We start from the raw sequence: 11,329 nt of genomic DNA on the forward strand, positions 1-11,329 counted from the left end.
ATAGAGTTTAAAAACCTAAGAACACAAGATGTAGCTTTGCAACTATGTGATCTTGCCTGTGATAAATTCTCTTTTTAAAACAATACAGCCAAGTATACTAAAAAGTGTATTTGTGAAAAGGAGAAAACAAGAATAAGGGAAGGTAACAGTACACAGAATTTCAAACAAATTTAGTGAGGTAAATATTTACCTTTTACCTTTTGCTTGTGTAGAATCTTGGGTAAGAATATATGTATAATTCATTGTAGATAGGATGGTCTGAGGTAGAGAACATCTTTAGCTGCCTGGTTGTATCTTAGGAAGACAAACACTGAAAAAACACTTTTTATGATAATATAGAGACTGAGGGGGTTTTCTTAACCCAGTAATGGCTATCTTCCATTTCAATCTAGCCCCAAGTCAGAAAATTTCTGGATGGTTGGACCCATCTTTTTATGACCCTAAAATGACATCTCCAAATACCTAGCTGGTCCCAGTAAAGTGGATTATCATAAAAAGAGCTTGATATAGAAATTGATGTTAGAGAACAAAAGGTGAGCTTTGGTTTGTTCAAGTGACCTGACATGGCAGATGCTCCACTTAGCAGATGCTCCAGTGGACACTGTTGAGCTGATCACAGTGTAGGGCAGGGGTCTCAAACTCGTGGCCCGCGGGCCAATTGCCGAGAGGGGTGGGGCACGGGGGAGGGGCCCTGCAGCCTTCAAAGCGCCGGCGGCGCCCGGGCTGGCTGTGGGATGAGCGGCCCACCACCACCGCCGTGGTGGAGTACTTGATGCGGCCCAGCCTCACCCAGACTCTACTTCCAGCAACCCCCAGGTAAGTTGAGTTTGAGACCCCTGGTGTAGGGGTTGGTTTGCCACGTGTGTGTTGTTGCAGGAGATGTATTTTACAAACATTTTCCCCTGCCCCTTGGAGACCTTGATTTTGCAAGTGGCTTTGTAGACAAGGTGCTTCAATAATTTCCCTGTACTCACACTGCCCAATAACGGGGGGTTTTGTTAGCATGTTTGTTTTGGGTAAAATGGAATCACTAATCTAATCTTATCTGAAGCCCCGTGACATGCAGTGAAATAACAGTTTTACTGTTGTGAAGAATACCGCTTACATTTGATTCTCTTTCCCTGATTTGGGCAGAGTTGCTGGTGTGGCTTTGACTCATTCTGATCTGTTTCATCTGCCTAAAGCTATATCATGTGGTTACTGTGAAATACTTTACTGCCTTTTGAACATGAATTCCAGTGTTTCCTGGCACTGGAACAGCAACTAGATCATAAGATACAGGAGAATAATGTACAAAATCTTTTGCCTTTCTCCGAGAATTACCAAATTATTTCTCCTCCTCCTCCTATCACTTCTAATCAGGATACCTTCAGATGCCTGCCTACATAGGCCTGATAATGTTAGATGTCTTTTTATTTAAGGAAGCCTTTTTATTTCTCTGATCACTGCAAATAGCATGAAGATATTCATTTCACTTGCAACATGGTACATGCATACACAAAAACAACAAAAGAGAATATCTTGGCTACATCCCTAAGATCTGGATACTTGTTGAATAATATTTATGAACAATTTGCTACACGAATTGTGGGATCTTGTCAGTGGAGGCCATTAATTATGGCTTAGGACTAGTAGACTTGTGTAGTCTTTTAGTACCCTGATTTTGTTGAAATTTTGAAAATATTGAAGCCCTATTTATCTGTTTATAATGTCTCCAGGCTTCTCTGTGTCTTGTGTCTGAGTCATAAGAAGCCTGCACTCATTCACATAATTTCTAAATTGCTAAATTATTGAAGCATTCCAGCTAACCATGCAACTTTGCAAATACCCACTTCACCTGACCCATAATTTTCTTTTTGGCTGTGCATCAGCTTTCCAACAATCCTATATTTATAAGACAATTTCCGAAAGGGAAGAAGGGGAAAATATCTAAAAATTGGTTGGAAGTGTTTCACATTTGTTTTAACTTCTTGCCACCAAAAGAGAGAGACTGACTAGCATGTCAGTAAGGATGGGGACCTGAAATCTCCCTGCTTTGGAGTAGCTCAGAGATTTCCCTAGTTTTTCTTGGGGTGAGGTGAGGAACCAGAAAAACTGAGGAGGTTTTTTGCCATCCAAGCCAAACTCAGGGCTCAACGTAAGTTATGCCCTCTGCCTGTGGTATATTTCACACTGCCCTTATATGAGTTAGAAGAAGCCTGTCCATAAAAGAGTGAGAATGCTGTATGCGCAGGGCATTTTCATTTACACCACCAGCCTACAGAGTACTATTATTAGTGTTGTTAGATTTTACTATTAGTAACTTTAAAAAATGTTATATACTTGTTTGTGTGTTTGATACTTGTGTCTTCTGTTTCATGGTCACAAGTCTCACTGCTTACATTTCCAGATTCTTAATTATGTATCATTAAGCATTTTCAGTTACTTTTCACTTGGCATTTTATAAAAAGACATTTCATATTGTTTTGAGAGATGTTGACTTTGCAATTTCCTGGTAGCCTTCCAAGCAGTTCCAACAAAGCTAAAATCTGTTGCTTTCTAAAGATATGTCATACCCTGAAAAATCCACTTTACAGCTTAGGGAGTAAGCAGTACCCAATAGTAACCTTAGAGCAGGGATGCAGAACCCTTTTGGCACTGTGAGGCCATATGTGGTGCTAGCTCAGGGATTGGGTGCCATGTGCTTGCACCCTGGTGCTTTCGAGACAGAGTCCTGTTTCCTCGCTGCCAGGATATGATTTGTGTGCGGCTTTCTGGGTGATGAAGTGGAGAATACAGGGGATGGGACAGTTGGTGGTGGGAGGTGGGTGGGATGTCAAGACACCATGAGAAGATGCGGTCAAGGCCTTATGGGGCATGCAGTTATGCGCTCCTTCCTGAGAGGCTCATGTGGCCTCAGTGGCTAGGAGGGACTTTTGCTCACATCAGCTGACTCACCAGTGGTGGGCTGTATCTAGGGATGGCATTCTTGGCTTTGGGGTGCCAATAGAGACATTTTGGACATGTGAGTTACTGCAAAATACAGCTGCCAGGCTGCTGCTACGTAGCAGCAGCACAGCGTTTGAACCCTGTGACAGTCCGCTACACCAGTTCCATTTGTTTCTGGGTTCAATTTCAAGTCTTCATTTCGACTTTTATAGCTGTGTAAACTGCCTGGAATGACCTGGCTGTCTAAAAGGCCACCTGACCAGTTACAGGCCTACCCAGCTAAGACCGTCATCTCCTAGTGCTCTTACCCTACTTTTAAAACAGCCTCATCTGAGTATCAGAGACAGTCACCTGAATTACAGTATTCCCTTTATGGGAAAAACTGGCATGCTCCTTCTCTTCATACTTCTAAGCATGCTTTGAGGCACTTTAATTCAGAAAAGCCTTTCATGACTATTTCTTTTCTCTTGACACTTTTAAGAATAATCCTTCTAGTTATACTTTTTGTTCATTGTTGTTGATATTCTCTCTCTTTTTTGTAATCTGACAAGACTAATTTCTAACGAGACAAACATACAATTTAATGTTATTTCCCCTTTGTTTCATGCCGTAATGAAAATTATAAGTTTGTATGTTTTATTAAAGGCTTTAAAATTTCTTTCATTAGTTTCCAAACTGATATAATTATGCAATCTCTTTAGTGTTACATATGTATTTACATGTGAAATTTTATTTTAGGTTTTTTAGCCTTAAAATATTAAAAAATAAAGGAGATAATGAAAGAATTAACTATTTTTATTTGTAAAATTTGTTTAGGCAAACATAAATGGTCGTGTATTAGCACAGTGCAATATAGATGAACTGAAGAGAGAGATGAACATGAACTTTGGCGACTGGCATCTCTTCAGGAGTGCAGTAAGAGCATTTTTAGTCATATTTACAAATACAAAAAGCTTTGTAGTGGTTATGCAACCCAATGTTATGCATAATAATTGAAAGCAAGTCCTGCTTGCTTTCAGTAGGGTTTAGTACCAGTACTCTGCCTGGGTTTGCAGTTTTTTGTGTCTTACTTTTCTCTTTAAGGCTTTATTTCTATTAACATGTAAAATGTAAAAAAAAAAAAAATCTAGTGTACCATTTTATATGAAATGGATTTTTTCCTACAAGGTTTAGGGCCTTGAAGTTGCCTTCTTCATTCCTGTCAATGCATGTATTAAAATACAGTGTCAGTATCCAACAGCATCCAATCTTGTATCCGGCATCCAAGGTGCTGTGCCTTCATCCATTCTATTGTGCCATCACCGGTTCCATTCTTCAGGTGAGGTGCACCACTTAAAAGAGCTGCAAGTCTCATCTCAGGAACAGGTCAGGTCAGTGGAGTTCATTTAAGGGAGCTCCGTTGACCTGTCCTGATTCAGAAATAAGTGTTTCCAATTCTTTGGGGGCTGCCAGTAAGAAGCATTGAACCTTTGTTGCACAAGCAGCGGGTCCCACACATGTCATGCAGTTGGATAGAGGAGCACTCACACATTGGTGCAAAGGATACTGCCCTGAATGTTTAACGGGGAGGAGGAAGAGGAACAGGTGGTGAAGAAATACGTGTGTGTCTGTTGCATGGTAAGAAAACTGTCAACTAGGAAAGTTGTATGATTATTTAAAATCTGACTTGGGGCATAAAAAGGCTTGAAACCACCTGCTTGTATGCACACATATGTCTAACTTAGTCTCTTTGTGAAATATGTGTACTGGAGGAATTTTTTTCTTCATACCACTACTACCATCTCTGGGAAAACTTCTCATTCATTAGGCAGCCCCATCTAAAGGGTTTCTTGTTCATAGTACAGGATTATATTTTGGAACCTAAGGAATTTTTTGCCACTGCATCTCCACTGGCTGATCCTTTCTGCTGCCACCAAGAATACTTTAAAACCTCCTGCTAGATGGTGTAAGAGGCTTAGGCATGAGATTGGTTCTAACACAGACAAGCTGAAGTATTAAACAAGTCATTCATTAAAGGGAGATTTTTACACATAAGGGAATACTAATACTTCAGGGTTTTCAAAAGACCTCTTAGTGATAATTCTTAATGACTCAAGAGGCCTTGTTATTGCTCTAAACCTTGAATGATTTCTTTTACCTGAGGCCAAATTCCATAAATCTTCTTCTGAGCCAAATGTACTATAACCAGGTCCAGCTTGCGGGTGCACTTTTACTGTGATGCTAAACCTCCTCCAGTTCTGTTTCTGGCTGCTTGGGAATAGTTTATCTGTGTGGTTTTTTCCCCCTTGCATGCTTATATTACCTTCTTCTGGCAAGATCTTAGGGCAGCCCCCCGATGAACAGACACCTGCTTCCTACACGTGAGCTGTACCAGGCATGTATAATTCTCTCATAGTGAAGAGAATCCAGACTTATCTCTCACAGATTATCATCCAGACTTTAGCTATTCATTTTCCCCTCAACTTTGTCCTAGTTCTTCTAAAGCACCATACACAAACCAAACTCTGTATGGACTCACTTAATTGTCAAGCCCTTAACTGTCATTTCCAAACTGCTGCTTTTCTACCTAGGTAGAACTCCCAGCAAGTCTGAATTAAATTTACCTGATCTAACAATATTGAGTGTTTGTCTTTCTCTTCCCCTTCAGAGTGTCACTAAGGAAATAGTGCACAGGGTTTTGACAGTAACAAAGCAAGACTGCAGGCCTAGTCATATAACAAGGTATTCTCCTAGAGGTCACACAAAAATTATTCCACATTTTCCTTTCTGATGCTGTTTATTTGCTATAATAGAATTTGCTTCATCGAATCTCCCAATTTTTCAGAGTGACTTTTAGTAGTTGTGGTGTTGTCACAGACATTATGTCTCATAGATCTCTGAATCCCAACCAGAAGACTTAATATAAGTAATTTTACACAGTTCTATTGACTGGTTTTCCATAGATTTTATCCAGCACTTAGCCATCTCAACCAGGTTATCTTTTAATATATATCCATGCTCTCCTAGCTGCATTCTCATAGCTGTAACTTCCTGCATTAGGTACTTGAAATGAGAAATGCAGAAAATCAAGCTGTCCATGAAGACACTCGGGCAGTGAGTGAGCATGCCAATGCACTTCCTCATAGTGATCTCACTCGGCGGCCTACACTGAATAGTGAACTGCCTCATACCGAACTTACTGGTCTTCCTGGTCAAGCTCCCTATACTCTCAACTTCAGCTTTGAAGAACTGAACACGATTGGTCTAGAAGAATCTGCTCCACGTCACAGTAACCTAAGCTGGCAGGTAATCTCTCTCAGAGTAGCCTTTATTTCCATCCAATCTCTTTGTGTTAGCAATAGACATTTTTACAAGTATGTGCTACCATTTTGAAAAGTGAAAGCTGACATTTGTTTTGACTCAACAGGCACCTTCATGGAATGCAGATTAATAAATAGGAAGAAGAAAGGCCACATTTTATGCTAATTTCTAGTCCAGTGTCCCTAAGTGCCATTTAAAGATATGCAGCTGCACGACCCATTCCAGTTCCATGTGTGGAAGTGGAAGTGCTCCTCACTTTCATTTTGATAGAGGGGCAGGTCTGGATGTATTAATGGAGCGTGAGTGGATAGGAGGACAGGGTTGCTCATGGAATTGACTGGGGGAAGCCCACTCTCACGGCACTCTAGAATGGGGCAAAAATGTGCTACATTAGGGATGTCTGTGTGGCAGGATTTGCATGACAAATGTGCTCCTTTTTATTCTGTGATCCAATAAACAAGGTTCTTGAAATGAGAAATGTAGAAATTCAAACTTTCATCAATACATTCATATGTTAGGTGCGCATGTTGGCTTGATTTGTCACAAGAACTTGCTCAATATTCTCTGCAGAGGTAATAGCTTACAGTATAGAAACTGAGTGAGTCAGAGGGGACCTCCCGGACCATCTAGTCTGACCCTCGGCCCCAGCTGGCTCCACTCACGACATGCCTACCATGTGCATGTCTAGCCTATCCTTGAACACCCTCACCAATAGGGCTTCAACCACCTCCCATGGAAGCCCATTCCATATCCCTAACTGTCAGGAAGTACTTCCTGGCATCCAAATTGAACCTTGGTTCCTTGAGTTTAGCTCCGTTGGAGCGCATTCTGCCTTCCTCTGCAGGGGAGAACAGGTCTCTACCCACCTCTGTGTGTCACCCCCTCATGTACCTATATGCCACCAACAGATCCCCTCGGAGGTCTCTTCCAGGCTGAAAAGACCCAGTTACCTCAGTCTCGCCTCATACAGCTTTCCCTGCACTGAATATTTCTTCCCACCACATGTGAATTGTCTGATCTGTCACTGTGCTGTTGGCCTTCTCTGGTTGTGAAGGCATCAAATATGATGAACTCCATGCATAGCTGTGGGTTGTATCCAGTGTTGCCATGTGCTAGCATAAGGCAGTGCTGATTCAGTGGCATTTGTACTGACCAGCCAAAGAGAAAAAGCAGTGATTCAAAATTTAGTGGTGAGTTTCAGTGGCAAATAGCCAATTTTTTGCTTAGCTTAGCAAACCCTGAGATATTTTACATGCATTGCCTTGTGCTAGCACAAGGTTACTACTAGTAGTATTGTGACAGCGTTGGATACTACCCTGTCTTCTCAGATTTGTTACAGCTAACCTCTATAGATCTAAAGAAATTGTACCTGCATGAAATGTTAACTTGTACTTAAATGAGAATAAAGCATTTGTAACTATCCTTTTCACGTTGAAAGGGCTGAAGTATACCTAAAAAATGCTGTATCGATGTGTCTTCTCTCTCTCTGTACAGTCACAAGCTCGCCGAACTCCAAGTCTTTCAAGCCTCAATTCTCAAGATTCTAGTATTGAAATTTCAAAGCTTACTGATAAGGTACAAGCAGAATATAGAGACGCTTATAGAGAATATATTGCTCAAATGTCACAGTTAGAAGGGGGTGCGAGTTCTAGCACTGTGAGTGGTAGATCTTCCCCACATAGCTCTGCAGCCTTCTATATGGGCCAGAGCACATCCACAGGCTCCCTTCAGTCCAGTATGGAGCAAGATAAAGGAAAGGATGCCGAACAGAAACAAGAGGATGGAAGAAAGCCCTTCTTGATTAAGCGGAATGATGTTGCAGATTATAGTACTTCAGGTGTGTCTACTAATGATGCATCTCCATTGGATCCCATTACTGAAGAAGATGAAAAATCAGATCAGTCTGGATCCAAGCTTCTTCCAGGGAAGAAGTCTTCAGAAAGAACCAGCATTTTCCAAGCTGCAGACCTAAAGCTGAAGGGAGTAGCTCTGCGCTATCAGAAGCTTCCAAGTGACGAAGATGAATCTGGAACAGAAGAATCTGATAATACGCCCCTCCTCAAGGAAGGGAAAGACAGGAAAATAGAAGGGAAAGCAGAGAAGCTGCCAAAATCTCCAGAACATGGGTCTGAGCCAATCAGAACCTTGATTAAAGCAAAGGAGTACTTAACAGATGCTCTTCTAGACAAAAAGGATTCCTCTGATTCTGGAGTAAGATCCAACGAAAGCTCTCCAAACCATTCCCTCCATAATGATGCTGATGACTCTCAGCTTGAAAAAGCAAATCTCATTGAGCTGGAAGATGATGGCCGTAGTGGGAAGAGGGGAATCCCCCATAGCTTGAGTGGCCTTCAGGATCCCACCATGGCACGCATGTCCATTTGCTCAGAAGACAAGAAGAGCCCTTCAGACAGCAGCTTAATAGCAAGCAGTCCTGAAGAGAACTGGCCATCATGCCAGAAGGTCTACAATCTGAACCGGACACCCAGCACAGTCACTCTGAATAACAACAGTGCACCAACCAACAGGGCTAATCAAAATTTCGAGGAGATTGAAAGTATCAGAGAGCCTTCTCAAATTATTTTGCGCCCTGGATCAAGCTCTAATGCTGTTGCAGTTCAAAATGATAACGTCAAAGGCGTGACCCACAAGCGCAGCCAGCGTTCAAGTTACGCCAGGCTTTCAAAAGATGCTTCTGAGCTCCTTACTGTTACTGGCTCAGATGGTGCAGGCTTTGGAGAAGAGAGGGAGAGTATTCTTTAAAAGAGAGCCAAGCAAAATTATAGCCTGCCTGAAAAATAATGTGTTCGGGTTTTCAACACACGCTCCCTCTTTTGTTAGTTTCTGATTGGGTATATGCATTTTTGTTAGTCTTTCCTTACCGTGACTCCTTGTCCTCTGCTCACTTAGCTGCTATCATGGAAAATTTAAGGGCACGGCCAGCAGCGTCAAGCATAATTGCCTTGGTCTGCCTGTTAAAAAGGGAAATTATTTTGCTATTGAGATGATCTCTCAGAGGCAAAAATGAATAATGTCCATTTGTTTAAAAAGTTCCTTGGAAAGGGCAGAGGGAAGGAATGTATCATGTTAAGCGAAGCAAACGGCTACAGTGTTAGAATCTGATGTCCACAGAAACAACTGTTTGCTTTTTCTAGTCCTGTATGTGTCACTTTTTAAAGTATTGATGGTCTGAAAAGATAACTCTTGTCCATTGCTTTTACATAATGCCGTCCTTGGAATGTCAAATGTGTGACTATATGGACAAAGGTAAAAAGGCTTGGTGCATGTTGAAAATGTTAGTTGTGGCTCATAGTTGGATAGAATTGGCCGGATTTGCTGATCATTCTAGATAGTGAGTGCCAGTAGAACTTGAAGTCATTGCACAAAGTAGCCGTAACTGTGGTGTTACACAAAGTCATTTTCAGAGTGGACTTTAGGTGTGGTCTTTTGAATCTATTACAAAAATTAACCGTTTTTAAAAAATGATGGCCTTTGATTAATAGGTTGTATGTGATTGTGGAAAGCAAGAGGAAGTAGAGGTTGTCATTACCTCAAAAGTAAGTAAAACACATGTTTGGCATTGGGTAACAAACTGTCCTTTCTATTTTTAGTATTGTGTTTGTAACATCAGTAATTTGTACTGCAAATGAAATATGCATGATTTTGAAAATGATTGGTGAATCATATGTATTCCACTAAGTACCAGGAAGATAATAAAATAACAAGCATGCTGCTCTTGTGTCAGACATTTTTTGGTGCTTTTAATAGCTGTGTCTGTTGATTGGAAGCATGGAAGGCAACTGTTTTCTAAAGCAAATTATTAGCTGGAGAAGCTTGAAGCACCCATGTCTGTATTTATTCAGTGTTGCATGGGGCGCTGTTGGGGGCCAGTAAAGAGCAAGGATTCTTCCCCTTTCATAGCGCGCTTTACTTTGGTTAATCTAATAGCCTGATGGACATCCTGTCCAACGGCTCGCCTGTACGTAGATGTTTCTTCAGGAAGAGCCTGTGCCATTTGCTTGAATGCGTGAGAAGTCTGTGCATGCAGTCTGAATTTACACAGGCAATGGAATCTAGCTTCCCCCCCCCCCCCCCGCCCATCAGTGGAAGACTTATATTGGAGGAATGGGGAAGATTTCAATTTTTAATCATCCTTTTGTATGGTAGACCCCAGAATGGTTTACTCTGATTGGGTTCAGGGGTGTATGCCAAGGAAATGGCCGAAAATACCACCTCTTTGAACCCACTGGTGGGAAATCTTCCATTCTAGAGGGAACTAGTAAGATCCCATCTGGAGCACTTACAACCCTAACTATGGAACTTGATGTATGTATCAGAGCCTTTCAGAGGTATGCACCAGGGAACCTGCATGGAAGAAAGATCCAAAGAGTTCAACAGAAAAGCAGCATTCTAACAAAGAGTTGGGCATGATTTAAATCATTTCTTTTCACTAATTCGATTATGTTGTGCGCAAACTATAATGTGTGGAGTACTCACAAATCGTCTGTTGCTATCAGTAAAAGCTGTGGCTTTTTTCCTTTAAAATTACTGTACTTTAATGAGTTGAGTACATTTTCATTGAAAAGTCTTCATTGGTATTTACAGGGTGGACATTTACAAAAATAGAGAGGGGATCGGTATCCCCATAATGAAAGTGGGGAAAATTGAGGAAGAAAATGACTGCAGAGAGAGATTCCAAATACGCACGATAAAGGAAGCCAGGTCTGAGTTAGTGCATAATGAATGTTTTAAAATTGCTGGTTTGCCAACGTATGCACAATGATGAATGTAATGTATAGAATATTATTCTGTAAAAAAATTAAACATTACATTTCCTAACCCTAGAACTCTCTTCATGAATCTATTTGGATCACTGTTAAATCATGTATTGTTGCCCAGCTCTACAGTCCAATTGTGAAACTAATCATTGGAAAGCTCCAAGATGGCTTTTTAAAAAAATATTGCAATCCTATATGTATTTACTCAGAAGCAAATTCCATTGAGTTCAGTGGAACTTCTTCACAGATAAATGAACATAGTTTGGCCACTTTAAATGTGCTTTTCTCAAACCCTAGTCCTGTCCACCTCTCATGCCGTATGG

At 41.1% G+C, this 11,329-nt stretch overlaps 1 protein-coding gene across 7 annotated transcripts in view; it reads left to right on the top strand.

The window, feature by feature from the left end:
• Window positions 1-11,072, top strand: part of KIDINS220 (kinase D interacting substrate 220) — a 67,703-nt gene extending 56,631 nt beyond the window's left edge. For 4 of the 7 annotated variants that reach the window (XM_044418453.1, XM_044418480.1, XM_044418463.1 and 1 more), the window contains 3 exons: window positions 3,745-3,843; window positions 5,968-6,213; window positions 7,723-9,961. In XM_044418453.1, the coding sequence (XP_044274388.1) occupies window positions 3,745-3,843; window positions 5,968-6,213; window positions 7,723-8,991 (1,614 nt within the window). In that variant the 3' untranslated portion in view covers window positions 8,992-9,961. Of the gene's footprint in view, window positions 1-3,744; window positions 3,844-5,967; window positions 6,214-6,689; window positions 6,922-7,722; window positions 9,962-10,833 lie in introns of those variants that run through there. The other 3 variants (XM_044418498.1, XM_044418489.1, XM_044418507.1) reach the window with 3 other exon arrangements.
• Window positions 11,073-11,329: the final 257 nt, after the last annotated feature.

This window comes from Varanus komodoensis, unplaced genomic scaffold (genome assembly GCF_004798865.1).
Source record: "Varanus komodoensis strain SLA01 unplaced genomic scaffold, ASM479886v1 scaffold10, whole genome shotgun sequence".
Classification (NCBI taxonomy): Eukaryota; Metazoa; Chordata; class Lepidosauria; order Squamata; family Varanidae; genus Varanus; species Varanus komodoensis.